The sequence below is a fragment of the Chelmon rostratus genome, chromosome 10 (genome assembly GCF_017976325.1).
Source record: "Chelmon rostratus isolate fCheRos1 chromosome 10, fCheRos1.pri, whole genome shotgun sequence".
Taxonomy (NCBI): domain Eukaryota; kingdom Metazoa; phylum Chordata; class Actinopteri; order Chaetodontiformes; family Chaetodontidae; genus Chelmon; species Chelmon rostratus.
In genome coordinates, this window is record NC_055667.1 from 11,607,336 (window position 1) to 11,634,247 (window position 26,912).

At 41.2% G+C, this 26,912-nt stretch overlaps 2 protein-coding genes across 7 annotated transcripts; one reads left to right on the forward strand and one right to left on the reverse strand.

The window, feature by feature from the left end:
- Positions 1-581: 581 nt before the first annotated feature.
- Positions 582-9,912, forward strand: znf362b (zinc finger protein 362b). Of its 3 annotated transcripts, none has more exons than XM_041944923.1 (9): positions 582-881; positions 2,760-2,823; positions 3,127-3,361; positions 3,524-3,628; positions 4,572-4,905; positions 5,636-5,860; positions 5,956-6,034; positions 6,220-6,378; positions 6,951-9,912. In XM_041944923.1, the coding sequence occupies exons 2-9, from the start codon at positions 2,761-2,763 to the stop codon at positions 7,065-7,067; spliced, it is 1,317 nt and encodes a 438-aa protein (XP_041800857.1). In that variant the 5' UTR covers positions 582-881; position 2,760; the 3' UTR covers positions 7,068-9,912. The 3 variants fall into 3 exon arrangements, with proteins under 3 accessions (XP_041800857.1, XP_041800855.1, XP_041800856.1); XM_041944921.1 differs by having other exon boundaries at positions 583-881; positions 3,100-3,361; XM_041944922.1 differs by having other exon boundaries at positions 625-881; positions 3,100-3,361; positions 4,587-4,905.
- Positions 9,226-26,219, reverse strand: ccdc30 (coiled-coil domain containing 30). 4 transcript variants are annotated; one of them, XM_041944919.1, is made up of 28 exons: positions 26,159-26,219; positions 25,137-25,362; positions 23,906-24,088; positions 23,511-23,631; positions 23,035-23,213; positions 22,697-22,783; positions 22,450-22,524; positions 21,806-21,962; positions 21,423-21,494; positions 20,281-20,396; positions 20,075-20,181; positions 19,779-19,971; positions 19,420-19,518; positions 18,824-18,952; positions 18,510-18,647; positions 17,892-18,070; positions 17,435-17,702; positions 17,070-17,192; positions 15,638-15,808; positions 15,183-15,392; positions 14,337-14,497; positions 14,048-14,213; positions 13,402-13,523; positions 13,086-13,227; positions 12,819-12,955; positions 11,471-11,588; positions 11,142-11,206; positions 9,226-11,065 (listed from the first exon to the last, which is right to left on the reverse strand). In XM_041944919.1, exons 2-28 carry the CDS (start codon positions 25,155-25,157, stop codon positions 10,876-10,878), a joined length of 3,729 nt encoding a protein of 1,242 aa, XP_041800853.1. In that variant the 5' UTR covers positions 25,158-25,362; positions 26,159-26,219; the 3' UTR covers positions 9,226-10,875. The 4 variants fall into 4 exon arrangements, with proteins under 4 accessions (XP_041800853.1, XP_041800852.1, XP_041800851.1 ...); XM_041944918.1 differs by having other exon boundaries at positions 14,337-14,494; positions 22,450-22,527; XM_041944917.1 differs by having other exon boundaries at positions 22,450-22,527.
- Positions 26,220-26,912: the final 693 nt, after the last annotated feature.

Sequence of the window (26,912 nt, forward strand, 5' to 3'; positions counted from 1 at the left end):
ACACAAGGCTTTGCTTCTTATTTATTATTTCTATTTTATCATAAATAGTTTATGCATTTTAACTTGATTCTGTGAGTGTTACGATGCTTTTATGCTGCTTTTTGATAAGATCTCTCCTAAATATAATAATGTTTTTTTTACAATGAGACTTTCACCTGATGAAATAAGGGAAAATAAGTTATTGACCCGCAAATCATCACTTTACATATTGATTTTGCCTCATTTGATTGGGAAGCAGGTGCGTTCAAGTTCTGACGCACTTTCTTCTTTTCCTCCATTGCATTTTAGAAATATTATGGTTTTACCTTACACTGGCTCTTTTTCACATATGAATCACGTTGATGAAGATGAGCTCATGAGCTCTGATGCACTGCTGCAGCTGAAAAACTCCTCACAGCATCGCTCTGAGCAGCTCCGGTGAGGGGCCATTCAAACGCTGTTTCTGTTTATATTTGGCCACATTCAGCAGTCAGCATGTGACTTAAATCAAATTTTGAACGCAACACTTTCCTTTGCGACGGAGTGTTTTGGCGGTGCTACTGTCATGACTGGAGTACTTCCTCCACCCCTGCAGATCTACCGCTAAACCCAACCCGAAAACGCGCTGCAATATTATTAGATTCATCATACATGCACTTTCCATTAAAAAAGTACAAAGTAGGTCGTTGTGTAAAAAAGAAAAAAAAGAATAAAAAAAAAATATAAAGCAACATTAGCAGAATATCTCCCTCTGTGCCTGCACTGTGCTGAGCCTGCAGCGGCACCCAGAAGTGAACAAAGCGACCCGGAAGCGGTGGTCCGACTGGAGGCAGGCAGAAAGAACATCAACCTTTTATATTATAGCTGTACTCGCAAGACAATATCTGCAATCAGGACACAAGGTATTTGTGTGCATGTCTTTTCGTGTCTTCACTGCGGTGCATTTCTCTGAAAAGCGATAGCCTCCCGAATGCCGCGCATTGTGCACAAAATGCAATTGCTGCCCTTTGATTCGTCCAAAAGTTGCAGAATGTGAAAAAAAGCAGCCCCAAAAGTGAAATTTGGTTAAGATGGCACGGCGTGTTCCGGGGGACGGAGCGATGTGCGCCGGTTGTGTTTTGACCTTAACGCATCGGTGCGGGTGTTTTAGTCGGTGTGGTGTTTGGGTCGAGCCTGCATCTTGTCCGTTTCCGTGCTGTTTTTGCAGGGCATGGTTGTTGTAGGAAGTGTCAGTTTTTTTAAGAGGTGGGGAGGCCGGGCTATTCAAACCTGCAATTCGCCGTAAACAATCATTCATCCCTTTGACATGATAAACACACCTTTGTGTCCGCGTCGGGCGCCTCTCGTCCCCGGCACCGTCCTCACGACTACATGTTCATGCTCCTAAATTTTTTGGGGTCTGCAGAATATGGCGTCCCGCCTTATAAAAATAAGGCTGCCATTTTTGTTTCTCTTTTGTCTGGAAATGTTTAAAGAAAACTGTCTGAGAATGTCTGAGTCGCACCGGGAGGCTCGATCCGTAACCCGCGCCGTCGGTTCGGGTCCAGACGGGATCTCAGACAGCCGATATGTCCGAAAAGTCCGAGAATGGAAAGTTTTTTCGCTGCGTTTGTCTGGAAATTTAAAGCGACGTCCACTTATTTTCAGGAATTCACTCAGAGACAAAAGAAACAGAGGGGCTCAATGTCCGAGCTAGACGGCTGCGGCTCAGTCAGACTCGTGTGTTTTCATACAGGACGGCATATTTCGAGGTGACATTTAGCGGTTTGACCCGTGTTGACTTAAAGGTGACACCGCAGGCCGAATTTACGCCACACTCATTAGCTGAAATGTAACATAGCAAGTTCTTACACTGCTAAAAATGAGCCCTGGTGTCTTCATCCAAGGACGTGACTTTACTTTGTGTTTATTTCTTTTTTTTTTATCAATTAATTAACATTATCTTCAAGCTTTGTGCAGGTCTTTGTTTTTGACAAATTAACTCTAACTCAAGGTCCACTTACTAGGTTTTTGATGCGTCCCAAAATGCTCCTCCGCGGACGGAGTTTGCTCGCGATAACTGAGCCATCTCTATGGCAACTGAGCAAACCCCATCCGCTGAAGAAGACTGTGAGGCCAGGGGTGAAAGCTGGAGAAATGTAGTAAGCGAAGCTTGAGTGCGTCAAACTAGATTTGTCCAAGGTCAAGTTAAATGTGTGATGTCCTTCTTACTCAACTGTCATGAAAAATGATAAATAATTTCGGAATATGGCTGAAATCTGAACAAATGCATAATAATGCAAGTCAGTAATGACAATAAGAGGTTTTATGGATGTTACTAATATTTGCTTCAAGTTGCCCCTAATTGTGCCACCTATGCAGGTAAACATGGCTGCATGATGGCATTAAATGCATTTATTTTTGGTCCTACAAAGGTCTTATTAAGTGTTCAAACTTCTGCTGACACACTTCTGCCCACCCTTTCTTAAGTAAATCTGTCCTTGGTGGATAAGTGAAGCAGTTTGAGCACTATAAATTGTTCTCAATACTAAAAAAATAAATAAATAATGGAAACTAACTTTCTGTATATGTTAAGTTGGGGTCACCTGCTGCTAGTTGCTTGTGGTTTGTGTTATTGATTTCGTCTGTCAGTCTGTCATATTAACACGTGCCACCAGCACATTCTGTTCAGAATATTTGAACATTGCAGCATCTTAGACCAGATGTAAGATAACCGCTCATTAAGTATAACTTGACATTTGAATGTGACTACATGAAATGTTTTATTACATTCATTTCAGGATGGCGGAGCCTCGATTTAACAACCCGTATTTCTGGCCGCCACCTCCATCCATGCCAGGCCAGGTAAGTCCACTCGTAACATGTAATTACTGTCATATTTCCACTTTTAATTGCCATTTGTTTCCATGTGTGAATGTCTTTTCGGCCATTCTGCACCAGTCTGTCAGTGACACAGTCTCTCAGAGTGAGAAACTGTCACAGTTCCTTCTTGTAGACAAAAAAATGGATTGTGCTCTGTGCTGGTCAGTGTTTCCTGTCCTGGGGTGTGTTTTTGGGGCGTGAATGACATTCACACACGGTGGCTGTTTTCTGTTGAGCATGACCCGTTAACCCTTTCAGCTGGATAACCTGGTGCTCATTAACAAGATCAAGGAGCAGCTGATGGCGGAGAAGATCCGACCCCTGCACCTGCCGCCTACCTCCACCCCTTCCCAGCAGCCTTTGCTGGTGCCCACCTCATCCCCGGACGGAAGCGCTCAGCACGGCATGCCGGTGCCGAAGCCCCAGCCGCAGCAGGTGCCGGGCCACCACCCGCAGCCGCAGGGCTCTGGACAACCGGACATCGCTCTGCACGCTCGGCCCGCCTCCAGCTCTGGGCCAGGTACAGTCTTCGCTTCGTAATTTGTGCTACATTTTCTTTCATCAGATAATTTTCAATGGAATCTCTAATCTCTATAGACCACCTTAGACATGAGCATAAGGTGTATGTTAAGGCACAATTTACTGTTCACCGATTAAAATACCATCACCTGAAAACTTCCAGATGGAAACATGGACGACAAGTCGGCAGTGAAGGCCAAAGGACTGTGGGAAGACTGGCACATGAGACAGCTCGGCGAGCAACCCGGCCGGATCAACCATCGCTCAGGTACCGCAGTCAGCTGGCAAGAACATCAGCCTGAGGTGTTTCAATCGAGAGCCGTGTGATCCGTCATATTGTTTGAGTGTCACTGGCAGACTGGCACAACATAACACACAGTAAAGCTACAAAGAAGGAAATACTAGAGCCAACAAGTCAATTCACTGTACCGACATTCAGTGTTCAGTGCGCATTCAGGCGGGCAGCATGAGAACCTGCTGTGATACTTAGTGTACTTAGTTAGCTGGTTGAAAAGCATGCAACACATCAAATTATGGCATTTTATAAAATAGTTCCTCGGGCTTAAAGTGGGGAAACAAACAGAAACTGTATATTGTGCAGGCTGAGCAGTGCCAGCAACGCTGAGGGAATAATACTGAGAGACACTGTTGTTCGTTTTCAGGCAGATGGCTGCTGATGAGGGTACACACATTTGGGTTTTTGAAGATTAGAACAAATAATTTTAGACTGACGTGGTAAACTGACAGGCTATAAAACCAATATATTGCAAAGTGATACACATGTCAGAAGGCTCCAGGCTTGTTGAACTGTTCAGCTAACCATTTTGCAAACTGCTGTGTTTTAGGAGTTTCAGTGTATTTCTGCTACCCTTCCAGGCAGCCGCTGGTTTTCATTCATTTCTGTCCAATGTAACACTCAGCGAGAAGACTGTGAAACTTGGGCAAGATGTTTATCGCATGTAACACTAAGAAAAAATAATAAAGACTTTTATATTCATTGTGATAAATTCCACAACTCAAAGAGATTCTGCTAACTGAAAATTAGGTAAAACTGTAGCATGGATTTAGATTTAGTCATCAAAAATGTACCCGTGCACCAAAAAATAAAAATCTTCAGTTTGGAGCTAGAGCTTGCAAAAACAACAACAACGTGATTCTTAAAATTCATTCATATTTCATGTGTTGTGCTACAGAAGGTGTTTGTGTTAAAGTTCACACTTCCACAGGTCTGGCTCCTTCATCCCGACCCGACAGCCACAGCACCTCAGAGGCCCTCACCCCCACGACTCCAACCTCCAGCAGCCACAACCGCCTGGGCGGCGCCCCCTCTGTGAACATCATCTCTGGGCTGGCGAGCGGTCCTGGCATGGACCACATGAAAGCTGGAGGTCTGGCTGGACTCTTGGGCCCCCCACCCAAGGCGCCCCGGGGACGGAAGAAGATCAAAGCTGAAAACCCGTCTGGTCCTCTGCTGGTGGTGCCCTACCCCATCCTAGCTGACCAAGGCTGTGTCACCGTCGCACCCAAAGAGGGCAAAACCTACAGGTTGGACACAGGAAGCTGCTGCTATCGTTTTCCAGTCTGTCCTGCAGCACAGGGAGCTGGATATTTCCTTTTACTGCTGAGTTTGCAAAACTAATTCACATATTTAATTGTGGTCTACAAAACATCAATACTCATTTGCTTGATTAGGCTTTAAGTAGGCTGTAGATGACTGAGATGTGCTCCTCCTCACTGAGGCATCAATACAAACCCATCTTTCACCTGATTGGATGAATGCTTCCCTCAGTGGATTGTTCATTGATATTTGCCTCCTATGATTTCCTGTGTGAAGTGTCAAACTTCTCCTTACTCTTATTCTATTTAGTATTTTCAGGAGATCAGGAGTTTTCACAGGCAGTGAGTCACATCATTATCTAAATGGTCTGACGTCCCAGCTGCCAGACTTAACTGACTGATTTTCCACAGTAAAACCTGAAGCGTGCAACACTTAATTTGTGAGGTTAGCACAATGCAGGTCTGTGGGACTTTAAAACGATTACCTCCTTTTGAATGAATCTAGAATTAAACTCTACTCTGATTTTGGTCGGCTACTACAGTTTGGATATAGATCAATGTTCAGAATGGGTCATGTTTCGCTTTATTTGTCTTAAATACCTCAAAACATTAAACGTGTTATGTTGTATCGTGTCTTCAAGGCTCTATTTTTAAACAGGCTTTAACCTAACTTGACTCAAACAGCCTGATCCCATTGTGTCCTTTTTCTGTCTCCAAGATGCAAAGTGTGCCCGCTCACCTTCTTAACCAAGTCAGAGATGCAGATTCACTCCAAGTCCCACACAGAGGCCAAACCACACAAGTGTCCCCACTGCTCCAAGACGTTCGCCAACGCCTCCTACCTGTCCCAGCACCTGCGCATCCACCTGGGGATCAAACCCTACCACTGCTCCTACTGCGAGAACTCGTTCCGTCAGCTGTCACACCTGCAGCAGCACACCAGGTCGGCCCAGCTGTGAACACAAAGCAGGGAAATGTGATGGATGTCTGTTTATTTTATACTTTTAACTTTTTTTAATCCACTTCTTTTCACCACAGAATCCACACTGGCGATAGGCCTTATAAATGTGCTCACCCCGGATGTGAAAAGGCTTTTACCCAGCTGTCTAACCTCCAGGTCAGTACATGGTCACACAGCTTAATTCAGCCGCACAAGACATTAGAACAAGAGCTGGTACTTTACACTGAGGTAGACAGCTACACAGTGAAGAATGTAGTTAAGACGTTAACAGCTTCATTGCTTTAACTGACTGTGACCGCAAATGTTCAAATGAAGGTTTATGTGTGTTTCTCCCCTGACAGTCTCACCAGAGGCAGCACAATAAAGACAAGCCGTATAAATGTCCTAACTGCTACCGTGCCTACTCAGACTCCGCATCATTGCAGATCCACTTGTCAGCGCACGCCATCAAAAACGCTAAGGCCTACTGCTGTAGCATGTGTGGCCGGGCATACACCTCAGTGAGTAAACCACTGTTTGTTATCTTCATGTGTCAGACTTTCCCAGTGTGCCTTCACACGGACGCTGTATATGGCCGATAAGATGATGGCCTTTGATGATAGTCTGGCTCACTTGGCCTGAGACTAGCTGCGTTTCCTGTTTGTGATAGTGATGAACAGTTTCTCACAAAAAATACACCTTTTATCAGAATTACATTAAAGTCCTCACGACACATGTTATATGAGTCTGGACAGACATGGATGTAAACTGCAGCTTGACTGATTGATTAATCGATTACTTAATTAATAGAAAATGAATCTGGAACTGTTCTGATGACATCAGGTTGTTTTTCTAACGAGTGCTTAATCATTAGCTGCTGAGGTGGAAAAGTTTTTTTGTATAATTGTGAGTGATAATGTGTAATGTGAGTAATGAAAATGGTCAGCTGTCCTTAAGATATCAGTAAACAGGAAATTCCTGTGATGGCTGATAAAGATAAAAGAAAAACTGTTTGCTTTAGGCTGTTGTCCAATCTGTTCTAATGGTAGTCATTTCATTTTTGACCATTTGGTGTGCTTTTGTGTCTTTATAGGAGACCTACCTTATGAAGCACATGTCCAAACACACAGTGGTGGAGCACCTAGTGAGCCACCAGTCGCCTCAGAGGACCGAGTCCCCCAGCATCCCCATACGCATCTCCCTCATCTGAGCTCCGCGGCCACTCGGCAGCAGGTCAGATTCAGAGTCTAGGAGCTGGAGCTTATGAGGCCCTGCACCCACCGCCATCTACATAAGGCTTACATTAGCATTATGACAGCTGACATAAGCATTCAGTAAACAGGCTGCCTCCATCCATCTCGACGCAGGCCATCTGTCAAAAATGAGCACAGCGTTATTTTGTGAATGTAACAATACAGCTAGATGTTGTCCGGAGGATCGAGTGGCAAAGAATGTCTTGCGTCAGATTTAATAAGCACTTTCGTAAGCGTCATGTAAACTGCCGGATGCATTGGCCATCAGAAATGTTTTAGTTTAGTTTAGCTTTTTTTTTTTTCCTCTTCCATAAAATGGGTTTCCAAAACGTGCCAGATGATACTTGCCCTTATAAAGAATTGAGAAAGTAGAAAAAAAATGTTTGCTGGGTGTATTCTGGAGACATCCAAAGATAATCTTAAAGCACTTTTAGGCCTTGTGGTTTTGGCTCAAATTGTTTCAATCTTGTTGGATGGAAAATGCCAAAAGGGCATTACTTGTGGCAGCTAAGAGTACTGACTGTGTATAAAATAACAGTCTTTTTCTGTTACTTTCTTTGTCTTTACTCACATTTACAGGGTCATCTAAATTTGAAGAAAGGCAATCGGTAGATGACAATTTCAACATTTAATGATTGTATTAAGGAGCTGTATTATTGACTTGGGAGGAAGAAAATAGAGCAACAATGTAAGGGAAGAAAGATGAATGTTTTTTTTTTGTTTTCTAAAATCTTTCACTCCATATTTGATGTTCACCTTTTATGGCACCTTTATGATCCTACCACATGATCATAGAAACACTGCTTTTTACATTTATGTTTTCCTCCCATCAGCTAGTGCCATATATGAGCCTTGTTGAGGTTTAAAGAGAAAGTGAACCTTGTTGTAGTGTGTGTGTCTGCTTTCTCTACTCGGCTGAGCTCTGACTCTTTGTATTCCAGTATTAGAGGTCGAATACATTGCACATGTATCAGTGCCAGCTCTACTCTACTCAGCCCGACTTTTAAAGTACACCTCAGCTGAAATTAAATTTTACTCGAGGGGTAAATTTTAAAACCTAAACATTGGACCAAAATGTGAAGTTACTGTACAGCTACTCTGACCCAGTTAGGTTTTTCTTTTTTAATCCTTAATAAGCTTTACCCATTTGGAATAAACTGCAGTATAAGTCATATTCCATAGGTCTATGAGTTCACGTGGAGGTGATGCTTCTCCTTTTCATTTTTTTTTCTCCTTAGTATTCTTTTAATTGTATACAGTATTGTTTGTCGTATTTTTACTGTAACTCTAACCTCTGGATGGTACTAATAGGGTACCCTGTGTTCTTCAGGGCACTTCAGAAAAGGTGCTGCGGCTAGACGTTACGTTGGAGATGGAACTGAGAATAATGTAAAATACATATACAGTATATAGTATGTTTTCAAAAGAATAAAAAACTTATTACTCAAGCCACTGGCCTGAAAACAGACATTTACGCCAACAACAGACCCTGCCTCTTCAACTTACTCTCTCTCTTTTGAGATAATGGGAAAATGTACATGTTGCTGTACTGTAAAACATGTTACTCATTTATAGTACCTATTTTTAAGTTTTCATAAACATGCTCTGTTTGGGTTTTGTAAAAGTTCATGTATTAACTTACTGTAATTATTTTAGTCTACCCGTATGTTATTAATATTCATGTTTTATATCAGTTATTTACATGTAAGCCTTAACTGTTTTATCATCCCATTTCCATTACTCTGTATTGTGTTCTGCAGTATTCAGTCGTGTAAACATGTTTATTTTTTTCCTTCCGCATGGAGTTCCTGAGCTGTAATCTGTATGATAACTGTTTAACCCACGTTCTCTATGAAAAGATAATGCGTAGATTTATTACACCTTTTCCTGTCTTGCATTGTGGTTTCATATACAGTTTCTAGACAACTAAATATGCACAGCCAAGACTGAGAAGTTAAACTAAGGTTATCAATGTTTAAAAAAGGAAAAAAGCTTTGTATCTTTACCTTGTTTAATAAACAGACTGTTATAAATTCATCACTGATTGCTTTTACAAACAACTGTACCAACAAATCTGTATTTTTAGAGAGCAAGATGGAAGGAGGGGGGAAAAAAATCAAGCATTAAGTTTGTTATTTATTCATTTTTATTTATGAAAATATTTTTATGTTTAAAAATGTATTTACACAGATACAACAAATGTTTCTTGTCCGTTAGATCTCAGTTTCCATGTCTGTCGTAAATAGGCTTTTGTTATTTGACGTATTCATGCAGCAGCAAGATGAAGTTAAACACTTCATCATTTCAGGCACATTGAAGACAAAGTAGACATTGGTTTCGACAGTGTACAACTCTATTATTGACACGAAATAATAATAGTGGTATCAAATGGTTAATGTGAATTTTACTCCCATGTCACACACACGTCTTTGTACAACTACTTTCTGATTGAGTGTCCCTGGAGGAAACCACTGAGGTTGACCGATGTAAAAAAAAACTGCTCAGGATGCTTGAAATAGACAAAAAAAAAGCTCCTGGAATTCTGTGGCTTTTCATTTTGGCTGTTTTTTAAACTACAAGAAGCTGTACATTGTAAATACTGAAGTGGCTACAGCTGACAAGCGATTAGAGTGACAGATCTCAGAAAGGACCCACAATTCAGACTCTGTTTACCACACAATCTCTTATTGGACAAGTGGGTCCACAGTTTTGTCAATGTAATAGAAGTACAATTTTGTAAACTTGTAAAAATTCTGATGTGTTACGAGATTTTCTTTTTTGATGCAGTAAAACCAGAAAGATACAACACCACAGGCGTTTTTTCATTGAAAACACTGCCAAGTTGAAGTTTAACTGGAGGAAAATACGTACCATTGATATACTGGAATTATACCCATCATTGTAGTCCACTGCTACATTTCCTAAAATGTAAACCCACATAAAACTTATAAAGTGCTCAGTTTAAACTATTCTCATTCAAATCTCCCTCATGAAACAACTTTTATCATTACATTAAAAAATACATATAATTCAGTAACATTTTATATTAAGGTACACATATTCACCATTAACTAGCTGCCTATTAGCATGCATATTAATAGTATATTGGCTACTCAATAGTGATTATAAAGCACCCATTAACTAAGGGTTTCCCTCAATACCCTATGAATTACGATCTTAATAACTCTAACCCCGAGAAAAAGGCATTAATAAGTGTTTTATAATTACTAATAAAGAGCCAACGTGCTACTAATATGCATGCTAATAATAGTAAAAGGTTAATGTGTGTACCTAATTATATTCAATTTTTCTGATCTGCTTTGGTCTGCTGATGTGACCAACTGACCAACTTCCCAGACGTATGCACACATTTGTGCATACAAGCAAGATTGTGCCACATGTTTAGCTTCCAAATCAAATCTCCTATTACACCCTGTTTCCTAAATATGTCATAAAAACATATTTGATTGCCGCTTGTACAGCCTTTTCTTTTCTTTAAACAAATTCCCACAATGTTCACCCTCAGTCTGAACATGAACTAAAAAAACAGTACTTGCAACCCAAACAATAATCTGCTTTGAGATATCACCCTGAGCAGAACTGCAGTGGAAGCTCTCTTTCAGTATTACTGCCTTTTTAAAAGGATTATTTGCATTCTACAGGTTTTCTCACTCCTTTATTCTGACTTTTGTCTCCAGTGGAAGGGGGCGGATGCTGACACTCGTCTTTGCTGGTGGCTCGCTGTTGCAAACCGACAGCAATCTCTCATACCTGGTCACTGTTATTAGACCTCTCCTCTGTGCCTTTGTTGTCTGGAGGAACCAATGGGGAGGTGAGATTCAGGTAGCCCTGCTCTGATGGTTGGTGTGTGGAGACAGACGCCCGGGTGCCGTCCACCTTCACACGGCAGATTGCGTCCAGGATGTCCAATGGGTCACATGAGCCTGACGTCAGACTGGTGACAAAGATGGAGTGAGAAATGGCAGAAAAGGCACATTCAAGCATCCACATGTATACGTACAACAACATACCTTAGAGTAGATGTATGCAGGATGCCATCATAGAGACTTTCAGAGGGAAGCACTTTCTTGGTATTCTGTTGATCATTAGAACCATTTATGATCAAAACGTCAAAAGTTTTTCATTACAATAGAAGAAGGGACATGTGACCCATTTTACATCAGGTCAAGATGCTTCTCTTAACTTTCTTAACATGCCTCAGCCAAGACAGAATCCATCATGCACCATTTTCAGCCAATTAAATGAGAAATTCATCTCAAACGCTGTGTAAGCAGTGTAAAAACAATAAAGAAAATCTGTGAATTTTTGATTGAGGCATAAAACATATGTATGGTGTTACCTCCAAGCTGTAGAACGACTGGGCGTTCCTCAGGGCACGCTCTAAGGAGCTGACTTGATTGGAGAGTTTCAGCGTTCGATCCTGTAGTTGTCTGTTTTCCAACTCTAAGACGTTGACTCTAGAACACAGATTAATGTTCACACTCACTCACAAAAACAGTTTACCCACTGTGTCCTCACTAACGCGTGTAGATTAATGACAGTTTGGATTGACAGTTAAAAAAGTCAAACACCATGAATCCCTGGCCTTTGGTTTTTACAGTATTCATTCAATTAGTAGTTTTCCTTGACAGTAGTATTTTCATTCTTGTTTGAGTTCCGATCAATCAATGACAGCAGCAATGAGACACTTCAGTCAACTAAACAAACTGTACATATAGAGGTTTTATATCCAGTCATAATAATTTCCACTAGGGTCATCAACATTGGCCAAAAATGACATTTGATTATTCCAAAATGTCCTCAAGAGGGCAAACCAATACAATGAGACACATACAACTTATATATTATTTCAACATAAATGTCTTTTAAAGATTTACATACCTACACATTACAAAATAAACAAATACAATAATGTCCTATAATGTGTTGTTGAACTATTCGTATCAGCTTGACCTATGTTTCGTTTCAATTGAAAAATGTGATATTGTGTACAGAGTGTTTTGAAGTTTTTTCCAGCAATGTTACAATGTAATCCCTCTGGTCATTTACACACTGTCAATGTACATCCACCGACTCAGGTTGTTATAATAAGTGTCTGACAATATCAAGGATCCCCACAGAAACCGACCTTTTGGTTAATGAGAAAGATCTGTTATATCGCTCTTGCCAAAGCCACCAGACTCCATTCACAGAAACAGTCATTATATCATTGTAAATTACACTTCATTCAAATGAATCCGAAACAAAATAAAACTCACCAAAACCTTCTCGGTTCATCTTTTTCGCTGTTCCAACAATCAAGATCAACTTGAAATAAACTCTTAATTCACCAAATCGCAAGGAGGAGCAAGAGAGAGGGCAGACATCAGAGAAGCAGCAGGGGAAACCAGCATGTAGACCCGGAATATTTTCACATTTACCTCAGGAATTATTTTCGCCTGACTTGACTGACTGGAGGGATTTACCTTAAATATGCTGGATTTAAACAGATTCAGATCTGACACAATCAAACATGAATTTTCAAAACTGAATGTCTGGATTTTTTACAATTCAAATGTTTATTCAGATTTAGAATATTTGTGGATTACCCTTATTTCCACTCAGAAATAAGTATTCAAACTGTCATTTCAAAAGCTTGCATGTGTGTAAAAAGTGCTTCATTAGTATAATTCATTAAGATACAGTACCTGTGTTGGACAGTGGAGGCGGTCCTCATGCCTTTGCTACCCATTTCCTCTGCCTCGCTTATCTTCCGCAATAGCTCCCTCTTCTCGTCCAAAAGTTTCTCATTTTCCTCCGTCACTGTATGGATCCTCTCCTTCTCCTGAAAACCACCAAGGAGGAGGCAAGAGGAAGAAATACACAAAAAACAGAAATATTTTTCTGGCTCAAACAAGTCTTGTTGGATATTTAGAAGTAAAGGGACTCAGAAAGCGTGCTGCATCGTGTGTGACCTTGTGTGAGAGGCTGGAGGCCAGCACCAGGTCATTCTCAAGTTTCTGGATGATGTGGTCCCTCTGTGCAGTTGCCTTGAGAAAGACCTGCTTGGCCTGACGGAGCTTGGTCTTGTGCTGACTCTGCTTTTCATTGTACTTCCTGGTTGGAGGAGCAGAGGAAATTAACCACAGGAAAAGCACCAGCTTCTCCACGTCTTAATTAAGGTTTATGCTACAACCTTATTCAACTGATCAGAAAATACATGGTTATTTGTTTATAATTTGATAGTAGTGTTCAATGTAATATATTTTGGCATGTGTGTGTGTGTCCCACCTGACGTGTGTGTCTAGTTGGAGGAGAACTTGCTGCAGCTCCCCCTGCAGTCTCTCACACTCCTGCTGACTGGCCACCAAGTTGTCCTGCAGTCGGTGGCTGGACTTCTGGCTGTCTCTTGCCTGCAGGACACACATAACATACGTTTCAATCTAAATTCGTACTGGATTTAACACATATTGGGTGAATTAAGACCAGCAGTTTAATGTGAAGACTGTGTACACTATCTTTGCAAAAATGTCAACCAAAAGTAAAACAGCAGTAAATCATTACAGAAAAAGCATGATAACGTATAAATACGCTGACAGAGCTCACAGACTGTACAAACATTGTTTTGGATATGAGCTATCAGTACAACACCTCTGTAAAGAAAACAGGCTGTCACTTTATGTTACAGTACTAATTGATAGAACTTGGGAAAGTTGAACCTTTTGAAACAGATCAGACAAAAAACATCTGAATTTGAATTCTCTGCAACTGAAATTACATTGAAAAAGCTTAGTACAGGCTGAGAACTTGTCACTGGATACAGGTTGGGAATCGCATTTGATCAAAATGTTGAAAAGACTTGAAATAGGCACATTAAGAGTGCAAACGGTGCAGTACCAACGACATCTGATGAACTAATGTAACTGCTGTTCCTTACCTCCTCTCTGGCCTTGCTAAGCTCAGCCTCCAGGACGGCCAGATGGGTGTCCAGCTGCTGAGCACGGTGGCTCAGCTCTGCGTTTGTCCTGGTCATGGAGGCCTCTTTCAACCTCAATGAGCGCACCTGCTGTTGCAGCTCCTCCTCACGTTGCTCTAACAACCTCCTGAGATGGGAAATGGAGGAAAATATCGATATAAGGTTGGTCAACAAAAAGATTGGTGCTATTGCTACTACATTGACCAATGTCAATCTTGGGTAGTGTTTGCAGCACCACAGTTTGTGTGACCTAGTGATGTGTTCCTCCTGCTGCTTGGCTCTCAGGGCTGACAACGTGTCAGACAGATCCCTGCTGTCCCTCTCCAGGCGGCTGCTCTCGCCGGCCCGGGCCTCCTCCACACGCAGCTGGTGCTGGGCACTCTTTAGCTGCTGCTGCAGCTCCAACACCTGCTATCACAACACACGCTTCTCTCAGTGACACAAGCAGGCAACATGAAGCTCCAAACCTCCTATTCATTTCCAGGGTGTGCCAAAACACATTTTACAACATTTCTACAGAAGTAAGAATCATGTCCAATGGTTTCTTCATAAGGTAAGGGATAACTGCTGGTTCTGCATGCTCAATATTGATCAATTCTGTTAAAACTCAAGAGCAAATCAGGTAACACCCAGTTTGTACATACAGTATATCTTCAAACATAGAATTACCTACTCTTCTTTATGAAATTTGAGGTATGATTTTTATTTGTGCTTTGTAGCATTTTAAAGAGATGGTAAACTATATTCCATTAAGAGCTCAGAATGCAGATTTCAGTGGAAATTTCACTTATGAGCAGAACCTCAACAACAGAGGAGGGGGCCTTTATCACAAAGCAAGTTTGACTAACTCTGCCTATTTTTGTGTGAACTGGCTTCACTAAGCCTAAAACTGGCAACCAGGAATAACCAGTATGACAAAGCTAGTTACCTAATAGCCCAGTTAACTAACCAAACTATGAGAACGTTCATATGGAGACTAAGGAATTTGTAATTAGAAACAAATAACATGCACCATCAGCAGAACAAGAGCACCAGATTTAACACCAGATTAGATGAAAGTGCATATCCCTGTGGATAAATTGCACCAGCACTGAACCTTCTTGTCAGCAGCAATGAGCCGTGCCCTCTCGGCCTGCAGGTCCTCCTGCAGACTGGTGGTGGCGCTGCGGTTTGTGGAGTTACGTGCCAGTTCCAACTCCAGTTCCCTGATTTTCTGTTGCTGACGTTCACACTCGGCCACCTGAGTGTGGACACTCTGCTCCACCTGGACCAGTTTGGTTTGGACCTGCTTCAGCTCTGCACAAACCTGAAGGAAGCACATGAAATAAGGGCACAGATACTTAACACCAATGTAACAACTATTCTGACACTTAGATCTTTTTGTGTAGCAACTCTCGTCCCTGTTAAGGTTTAGATTACAATTTCATATTCGTTCATGGTAATTGGCATTGAGGTGACAGGGTGACTAAGAGAGTGATTAGGATGATGATTAAGTGTTACATGAGGCATTCAGGAAATTCCAAATGTGCACTTGTGTAGTTAGATATTGACCTTGAGTTTCTCCTGGTCCAGCAGGGTGTTGTGTCTCTTCAGGTCCATATTCTTCTCCTTCTCGTAGCGCAGCTCTCTTTCTGCTGAGGTGAACAGGCTCTGGGCCCTCTGCAGGTCCTGCTTCATCTGTTTTGCCTCGTCTGCCTTCTGGCTCAGCACTAAGTCCTGGGACTGAGGAGGACAACGTGGTTTAGATAGGTTCACGCTCAGGGTGAGGACAAATAAATACAGGTAGCCAAGTGTCCCCAGCTAATAGTTTTTTTGTCTGTGATGAATCATCAAGCCAATCCAACATGCTAAAGTTTTTGTGTTAGTCATCATTACTTATTATGAATAGAGAAGAGGGGACAATTACCAGAAATTAGTGGTTAACCGATATGGTTTTTTACTGGCTGCGGCCAATATTTAAAGGGCAGGGCAGCCAATGGCTTATATGTAATGCCAATATCATATTGTCATCTGATAAAATACAATAATTGAATAATAATAACAAATTAGGCAAATTGCTGAACTTAAATTAACATTTATTAAACACTAATGTTATTGTCTGCATTGTCTGTTTGCTTAAGTAGTCTGCACACTGTCTCCAGCGCACTTATTTTAAATAAAAAAAAACAGTTTTAATGCACTTAAAAGTCCTGTGTGTAGGATTTAGTGGCATCTAGCGGTGAGGTTACAGATTGCAACTAACTGAACACCCCTAGTTTCACGCTGCAAAAGACTCTCCAGAGCCAGCCTACTAGCCTGAGCTCTCTCTGTAGATATAACAAGCTCATTTTAAGGTAAACAAACTCAGCTATTCTTATTTTCAGGTGATTATATGCTAATGAAGACATAACTGTGAATATTATTACATTTCTGCCAATAGATCTCCCTAAATCCTACACACAGGACCTTTAACAACAGCCTTTATCAGCAGACCGCACATCCAGCCGCATCGCTTTGTTTTTGGTCCCAATGAACATTTAACACTAATGTATTATTCACATGAACACAGACAAATATTTGAAATTTTAAAAAATGTATTGGCTCTGATGTCTCTGCAGACATTTTTTTTTATCGGCCTCGTGAGTCCAGGCATCGTCTGATGCCAATTGTCTCAACATGCCAGATTTTGATCCGATTAATCGGTCCATGACTAGCAGAAATGCTACAGGCTAAGCTATAGAAATGTTGAAAAATGCGCCTTTGAATTATTGTCTTTTCATTCAGATCTGTGGGTTTACTTGAAAAAAATAATATATCAAATTGTCTATTACCTAGAGTATGAAGGCATAACACAGCTGCTGCGATATGAAAAGCGAAGCAATAAAAAGCCAATTATGTAAGAAACTGAAATTCACTAAAATTGAATACAAAGGAGACAGTCATTATTAGAGATTGCAAATTAAACTGCAGAAACAGCAACAGGATGTGTTACAATCATATGTACCTTGATGCGTGCCTGGGCTTCACTGGCCTGAGCCTGCAGGGCCAGTTGGTGCTGTGAGGCCAGCTGCCGCTCCTCCCCCAACTTGGTCTGCAGATGATTCAGCTCCTGCTTCAGACATGAAAGCTACGAACACACACACACACACACACACGCACACACACACGCACACACGCACGAATCATAAGTGATTCTTTCAAAGGAAATTCCCTTCATTTTCGCTTTCCTCTATGAGCAGGTCAAGGGTTAGTATCAGCTTCAGTCTGTGAGCTTGTCGGGATGCAGCCTTGTTTGAGGACACAAAAGCTGATGACATGACCGTTTTCACAAATCAAAATAACCAATCAATGGACATGCAATCCAGTTACCTGATGCGAGCACTCATCATTGCTCCTCTCCACTGGACTTAGCCTAGATTCTACATGAGCTGTGTGCAGTTCAGGCGTCTGGCTGCTATTAAGTGCTTCTTTTGTAGAGGAGAGCTGCTCTTGATGCCACTTGAGCTGCTCTTTGAAGCGCTGTATCTCAAGCTCCAGTCTCTCTCTTTCCCCCTCAGCTGTCAGTTTCTCCTGGACACTGGAGCTCAGCTTGGCCCGGAGCTCAGCAGTCTGCAGCCGTTCAGAAACCATCTCAGATCTGGAAAATATGCAAAAAATGCAAAACTCGTAAGCTCCAGTGTTCCAGTCCTATCTTGTTGCTGGCCATGACACGAAATAGAAGTACCAGTTAAGTGCTATTACTTTTCTCCCAACATTGATCTACTTCAACCCATGTCTCAAAAACACTACTGCATGAGCCAATACATTTCGCACTGAACGCAGGGACCTTAAGGTGTTGTGCGCTGTCTGGAGGCTGCTGAGTTCGGCAGTTAGCCCGTCGGCCTGCTCCTGAAGCTGGTCGACCTGAAGCTTGTTTTCCCTGAGGTCCTCCTGGGTCTGGTGACCATCCTTGTAGCGTTCCAGCTCACTCTGGAGTCGGATGTGGGCACGCTCCATCTGGGCCACCTGTGAAGCAGAGAGGCATGGACAGAAAGATGAAAACTAATTGTAGTGGTGCAAATGTCAGAATGATGCATGCTGTAAATTCATCATTGTCAGTGCTGAATATAAATTATTTTCATATCGCATTCATCTGTTTTAATGCTCCCTTTTTTTATTGCATTTTTTTTTGTAAACACAAATTCTTTGTCAGCTGTTACAATGTAAATATGTTTGCTTAACATAATTCACCATTTTGCACACCATGCTTTCCAGATGCAGTGTATACTGTGTGTTCACTTCTTTGTATATTTTGACTTGATTTTTATTTCTACTTAAATATTTCCTGTATTTAATAACCATTTATCCCTATAGAAAGAATGTTTTCCCCAGTTTCATCATGTTTAAAAGGACTGACTTATGCACGGTGTCAGCAGTGACAAGCAATAAAATAAAATGAACAAACCTTTTCTTCCAGAACTGCCTTTTCCCCCTTGACTTGGGTGAGGCTCTTGATGAGTGTTTTCCCTTGTTGGCATTCTGTCTGAAGTCTGTTGACCTCAAGTCTCAGCTTCTTCAGCTCTCGTTCACCTATCTGCAAAGCCTTTGATGTGGAAAATAAGGGAATTAACGACAGTTTCTGTGGAGCCTGTAACTCTACTTTGTAAATACTGTGCTTCAGGACTAAATCTCTTTAGCTTTAAATTGAATTTCACATATTTGTGTATTTGTGGTGTTCCTTTTCTGTCAGACAGAGCATTGGATGCATGTGTTTTTTACCTCCTTGTCTTTTTTGAGGGCAGCCTGGGCAGCACTGAGGTCTACCTCCAGCTGTTTCCTCCAGTCCTTCTCCTCAGTCAGACGAGCCTCTAGCAGGGCCAACCTCTCCTGGCTGCTGTCCCTTAGGTGCTTAAATCAGGGTGAGAGGGAGCACAAAGCATTAATAGGCTGCACAGAGCCATGAAATGTGAAGTATATAACCTCTTTTGATGGAACATAATTAATCTCTGTAGGCTGGTGGCCAAGTGTAAGTTCATTCCTCTTTTTCACATTAGCTTTCTATGTATGCCAAATTGAGAGGACAGGATAGTAAGAATTTCCCTGTACAGCAAAACTTTTCTATTTGAGTCCAAATCTGAGTCCAAATGATCTTTTCTGTCAAACTTGTGATACCGCAACCGTTTCCTCTAATTTTATACAGCACATGTGCATGACCAAACTTGTCTCTTTATTGTCCCATTGCTGCTTATCATGTACAAATAATTCAAAACTTTACATTTTAAGCATTGGGATTGGGTCTCTTTGTGCCATTCTATTATGAGTACAGAGGAAAGACTGATGATAGATTGATCAGGAAAAAAAGAGTCATCTCTTACCAGCTGTAAGAAGGACTCAGTGGGTTTCATCTCTTCTCCGTTCTTCAACATTTTGTCTTGGGTGTCCTGCTTCTTAAGCTCTGCCTCCAGGCCTTTGATCTGCATTGACCAGTTAAAATTATTACTCAGCCATTAGAGGGACAACTATTTGCAAATCCAGTCCGTGACTAAATTATACTGCCCGAGTTCTCCCAGACAAGGACTGGCATTAATGAATGTCTGCAAAACTAGCTCTCTTCAAACCTCTGAGGTGAAATGACTCTATACCACAGTAATGATCAGTAAATAATGCACCAATTTCTTCTCCAGTTGAGATAATGAAAATAGATTCTGAGCAAGAATTTAGTGCTGCTCATTACCCTCCTCTGGAGTCCCTCCAGTTCTCCCTCGTGGCGATGCCTCTCCTCCTTGCTGGCGTTCTGGGCCTCCCCCAGCAGTGCCTCCAGCTCCTCGTTCCTCTCCTCCAGCTCTTCCTGGTCCTTGCGTAGTCTCTGGAGTTGCCGTTGCAGCTCCCTCACCTGCACAAGCCCGTCTTCCATCGCCTCACGACATCTGACAGAGAATGATGATAATTAAAGTCAGAGAGAGCAGGTGGGAACTTTAATTTATCCCATTATTAACCAGGATGCAGTTGTTGACAAATGAATGTATTTACCGTTTGTGAATGTAATCCTTTTCATGGCCAGACAGATTGGTTTGTGGTTCACTCTTGTCCATTCCATCTTCTTTGGTGACATCTCTGTCGGCATCATTTATTGCCAACTGGACAAACACATGACCAAACAATGCCAAGCTGCTACAACAACATTTGGTTTTTATTTTAACAAAGAAATAGTAAAAGTAAAATAGTAAAATATCAACCTGGTCCAAGAGATTTTTCTTCTCAGACTCTAAAGTATGGACCCTCTCCCTTAGAGCTCTGTTCTCAGCATCTTGTCTGTCATTTTGCTCTTTGGCTCGCTGCAGCTTCATCATATCTGTGAAGAGACAAATCATGACCATGAATGTCTATAAATAAATAAATACATGAATAAATAAAATACATGCATACAATATAGAAGAAAGTTTACCTTTGTCTCTGTCTTGTTCTAACTTTTCAAACCTTATTATCACACAACATTTTACACATATACTGTATGCAGTATTTATGTTGACTTAAAGTGCACCGTGACAATTAAAGGAAGGTGATCACTTTGCCCAGAATGGTGATTTTCTTAAGAAACATGTTTTATTTCAAATTAGCTTATCTAGTCCTTAAAACAAAATACATGATGCATTTTAACTAATTTGTGGGACCTTCTGTTAGGACTAGTGTTCTGCCTTCTATAAGAAGCCCTGACTGAGTTGCCGTAATTTTGATGGTGAATACCGCCATCTAGTGGACATTTTCGTTATTGCGCCTTCTTGCGCCAATTATCCACTTCCTGTTAAGTTTTTATTGTATCTGACTTCATGAACGGGACGTTAGATTATTAAGTTTGCACATCTGTTTGATTGTGGAGATTGTTTACTAGCCGAAATATCTTGCCAAATCACGGATACATGTGGCAGCCTCTCTGAGATTTGACTAAACCTCCTCAGAAAAGTTAAAGATTCAGCCAAAACATTGCTAGTATGTGGTTAAGGGGACTATTTCACACCAACATGATCAAACACATTTTGCTCCAGCCTGATATAAATATCATTGGAATTACTGAATGTCATAGCTTCAAATTGCAAGGCCCATGTAGAGGGATGTGTGTGAAAGTAACAAATCAACTTCCTAGTCAGGTAGTGTTTCTAGTAATAACTTTTGTCAACTGGCTTAATTTAAAAGAATAAAATTACATCTAAAAAATCATTCATCATCTGATCTTCATGTCAGTTGCTAGGTTTGAAATATTTTAAAATATAAGGGGGGGGACTCTCTAGCCAGCCAAGTATTTTTGAACAGTAAAATAAAATCTCTGGCTGGTGTTAACATCACACACTGAATGGCAGGTTCAAACCCATGTCTTTCTCACCACAGTGTTTCAGTTTGTCCACTTCCTTCCTCAGGTTCTCTACTTCTTGGACTGTTCCCTGAAGCTCAGATCCTGAGATTATAAGCATATTTTTAATTCTATGAAGCCGGATATAAGCTTTCTGCTATTTCAAGTTTTAAATATCTCTTTTCATATGCTGCTCATGACTTCCTGCAGTTGGCTATAGTAGCTCACCAGTTCACATTAAAAATGTACTGTAAATGTAAAATTATACTGTTATAATTTTAATAATAATTATAGTGTTTCTTAGAACCACTTAATTAAAAAAAAAAACATATATAGCCTTTACAAATGTCACATCAAAGTCTAATACAGACTCACAATCCTCTGAGAGATACATACTGTCAGTTTTTGCAACATACCACTTGGGTCTGGGTTGTTGTTTTTGGCAACGTCCAGCTCATTGGTGAGTCTGCGAATATCCTGATGAGCCATTGCCAGCCTCCTGGATGCCTCTTCCAGGTCTCGCTCAAGCCGCTGGTGCTCATTTCTCTCCCGGGCAATCTCCTCACTGTGGGCCTGATGTTAAAGAATAAAGTGTGGATGGTCAGAGTAGGACGAGTGTAGCAGGAAAGAACATTGTAAGTCAAGACTGGAGATGCAAGCGGCCCAACATGCTGTTGTAAGAGACATGCATTCTGAGGATGAGAATCATCATCACTTTAGGCCTGGAAAGGAGGGCAATTAGTTATAATCTCATATGTCAGCATTCACCTGTATAGAGTACAGTGGGACAAAAAGTACACATGCTGTTACCTGTGACATGCCATTACTGTTCCACCCATTTCAAGCACTCATCTGTTGTTAGAAAATGACATTCACAAATGTGTTACTGAGACAAGTACTGTTGGCTGCATCATAGCAGTCATGTGGATATCAAGACGTACTGCCAGTGAGGAACGTGTCTCAAAAAAGTAGTACCACTCTGAAACAAGCCAGCAATGCCCTTAGTCACAACATCAGTGTTAGTTACTTTGTTAGTATAAGCTGTGTGGTGGAAACCTACAGGGGTAATATTGTGTTTGCTCTGACCAGACCTGCGCAGCCCAAACAGCTTCTTCAGTGGACTCTGGGATGAACACTGCTGAGATGAAATACCCACATGTGTAGAATCACAACAGGACACTACTTAACCATCACGTGGTTTCCCTGTACTTTGGAAAAATTGTGTAGTTCTTTTTTCCACAAACTGAATTCAACCTGAAGTTATAAAGACCTGTAACTCAGCCAAGCCACAATGACAGTCGTCTCACCTTTGTCACGTTATCTATGGTCTTTATGCTGTGCATATCGTCCCTCTGCTGCCTTATCTCCTCCCCCATCGTGTGGCAAATATGCTCCTGTGTCACAGAGAACCAGAGACTCACTTTATCACATTCATACAGTCTCTGTATTTGCCTTGGATAGCTAAACATTAGCTTAGGACAGGTTAATTTGAAAATTCAATATGACTGAAGACTGTACATTCATTATTCAAGATGGCAGAGGCTGTGCACTTTCAATGGAAGTCTTACATTTACAGTTCAAATAGTGAAAATGAACCACACAGTAACACCACACAGCCTCTGATACAAACACGTCATTCCTTTACCTGGTGCTGGACCTCAGTGAGGCTCTGACTTTTCAGTCTCCTCTCAGCAGCCTCTAGCCTTTCCAGTAGTGTGGCTCTTTCCACCAACAAGTAAGCCACCTGCTCACTGGGGCTGCTTAAACCCATCTCCCCAAGGTCCTCCTGAGCCAACATCTCTGCCAGCTCCTTGCTCTGACTCTCTGGAAGAAAGGGGAGTGTTCAGTGGTCAGTAGTTTGTCCAGCAGGACCGTGAAATAACATTTAACACAGGATAGAGTATTGCTTTATGGCAGCAGATTCAGGATAAATATTAGTAACAAACTCAGGGAAAGCATGCTTTGATTATCAGAACATTCATTTTAGAACATTCATGGCAAATGAAAATTGTAAAATAATGTGCATTCGAAATAATCTGCTCAGGAGCCCTTGTGATTAAGGCTAGACTACAACCCAAAGGAAAAAATGCCAACATTGCACTGCATTTGCACTGACATCACCTTGTTGTTGTCTCATGTGGTGAAGCTCTTGCCGCAAGTGTTCATTGTCTCTCTCATATTCTGCAGTCAGACACTCACGCTCCTCCAGCAGCCCACGAATATGTGCAACATAGCTCTCCACCTGACAGACAATAAGACAAAAAAAGTAATGCAGCCTTAACCGATATACCATTTTGAACAATTGGCATCATCCTTAACCAATTCCAGAAATATGCAAGAGTTATTTGACATATTGTAGTCATTGGCTAAATCACTAATTTGTCTATAGTTTCAGTGAAAAGAAGGAGCACACTCTGTTAGACTGGAAGCTTGGCAGCCTTCCAACTATACAATTATGTCGGGGGCTCTATGACACAGTTGGTGAACTAAAACTCCAAAGAATCCAAAGCGTTCACCTCCGTCATCTCATTGGCCTGCTGGGTACGTAAGGTCCGCAACTCCTGGTTGGCTGATCGAAGTTTTGTCTCACTGTCGAGCAGCTGCTGCCACAGGTGGCGCTGCCGCTCCTCAACACTGGCCCCTGGAGGCAAGCCATCCTCCTGAAGCCGCTCCGAAATCTGGTCCAGCTCTGTCCGCACCTGAGAACCCAGACAAGGAGCTGAATGTTATGTGACCAGATATCATTTTCAATCATTCAATCATTATCAATGTGTTGAGCTGTTATGTTAAGCACTAGCTTGTAAGACAATAAGGTGAAATATCTCTCAGAACTGTGGTGAATCAAGATGCTTCCACAAATTACGCTTGTCTGTGAATTTATAGCCTTGGCATACTGCCTGCCATTATAAAGCTTTTCTTGTTATAGCATATAGTATATTCAACTCAAGAGTCACTTAGTTATAGCTGACACAATTCCAAAGCTTTTATTTTTTTTACTTTTGAATAAATGTTTTTTTAAATATGTGACACACAATATAACCTGCAACATAATAAGCTAAATATCTTTACCTTTGAATTCTTACTTTTGTCACACAATGATTCAGCAAACTATTCTGTGAACTACAGCATTAACAACAATATTCAACATCAAGGTTGTCAGTCTTGCTGAAAACTGATCCATCTGCGTGACACACAACATCAGAGTGGCATGCCAGCACTAAACACCTGTTGCTGAATTCAATACTGTACATTGTAGGGGTTGTAACCTGACCAGCCCCCCCATGCAGCATTTAAACTACTCCAAAAGCGTTCACTGCTCCAACAACATGCACCATATTGTCACAAGCTGGGTATCAGGTCTCACATGCCCGTTGTACTTAAGCATCACAGCAACTGGCCTTTACTCTTGCCGTTGTGGAACAAATGGCTAAAAGATCAGACATTAACTACAATCGTCATCCTAATACTGGTGAATCCTAATGCTCAAACAGTCACTTTCTCAAGTAAATCATTCATTTTTAGAATAACATATACTTGTTAAGATAACAACAACATAAAAAATTCCAGCAGAAAGTTTGGCTCATGGGCAAAAAAAACCCTGTGAACAGCAAAACAAAGTCACAATTTGTAGTTTGAAGATCACAAAAGTCTGATCAGATATTTCTGGTTCTGAACACTGGAACTAAGCATGTCAACAGTGACTGGCATGGTGTTATCTGTAGGCAAATTAACAGATATTAATGTTACCTCTTCATGATCCATGGTCATACATTAAGTTTGATGAAGCTGCATCTGTGGATGATGAACTTTTTCCTCAGTGGTGAAAGTGTTGATTCCAAACGACAATTTAGCCTACATGGTATCCCGTAAGGCACAGCTCATTTTGCAATGATGATCAGCAAATCCTCATAATGCATCCCTCCCATTGCTTTTGCAATTCATCCATGGAAACGTCTCTTGTCCTTAAGTTCCCCTGTGAAAGATGAGATACTTTAGAACAATACTGTCAAGTCGTGTTAGGACCTGCAGTCACAAGGTTATCTTAGACAGGCGCAGCCACACTCCAGTGTCACAGCTGAATTACACTGCATCACTTGAAGCTATGTAAAGCGGCACGCTGATAAGCTGTGTTTGATCTGCTATGTTATCGTGAGGAATGTAACATAACAGCAATAAATATAGCATCTCTATCATGGAAGCAGACGTTTTCCTGTCCTGCGTTTGACAGCACTGCATCGAGCAACACAATTCACGCACATTTCCTGCAAAGTGGACAGTGCCGCTTGTGTTATTTACAATAAGTAACGACTTTGGGGATGAAAAGATTTGTTTTCCATCTAACGTTAACTATTCTTTTCAAAATGTCTGACGAGGAGGAGCAAAACTACGTTTTTTGTAGGACAGCTGCAGCTTGCATTTCTTTGACTATGCAAGCTCGACTAGTCAAAAAATATGTGGTTAGCTAACAATCTGTGATTTGTTGGCGACGCTGTGTTATAAGAAGATAGTGAATTACCAACAAGGGCAACTGTGACTACCTGCAGCCCCAGCTAGTTAGCAAAGTTAATTCCAAAGTTACCGTTGTATACTTCACACTCAGCTAACGCTAGCGTGCTAACGTTAGCCATAGCTTTCTCCGGTGGCCGTTTGGCAGCAACTGGTGAACTCTTTTACGGTTTTCGTTGTCATAGCTGATGACTCCTGTTGATTGTCCACTTCTTTGCAGTGGTGAAGGTGAGTACGCAGTGCGCAGTTAAAGTTTTACTCACCTTTCAAAGGGTAACGGCGACGAGAAAGCAAAGTGCTCAGCACAGGCGTGGCGGAGTGAATTGGCTTCTATTAGCACCTAGGCAACGGGCCGTACCATTCAAACGGTGCGGGGAACAGTCTTCAAGAAAGGTGAAACCATCCAGCTGGTTGTGTTCGTTAAAAATAATCCTAAGGAATATTGTTGTAAATAACACCTTTACAATATTGCACGAGTAATAATCCTAACGAGTTTAACTAATCGAGATAGGATTGATCCCAAACAAAGTTGTTCTTTTTTGTTTGTTTGTTTGTTTTTAAATTAAACGATCCTCGAAATTGGTGTCGTCTCCAGGTAGGAGTCCAAGATAATCTGTTTGTTCGCATATATCAATCAATCAATCAGTCAGTCAGTCTATTTATTAATATCATTCTTTAGTCAAAGTCTCAGTGGAAGTTCAGACATGGCTTTTGATTAAAATCGTATCATTCATTAATAGATATAAACACCAGGGGGCGACAAACATAACATTAGTCTTTTCCTCCTGGGAGATGACATATCAGTATCAGTATTTTAGCACTTAGCTCAATAACTTTTGAATAGTTTGAAAGTATTTACTTAATGGAGAATACAGGCAGTAATGTTGGTTTTTTGCCAAGTACAGGAATATTTTATATTTTTCTTCTTTTTTTACAGAGATATAACTATATAATTGGTGTTTTGCAATTTAAATTTCGAATTTAAATTTGTTGTTCTGCTGTTAACCCCACTGACCC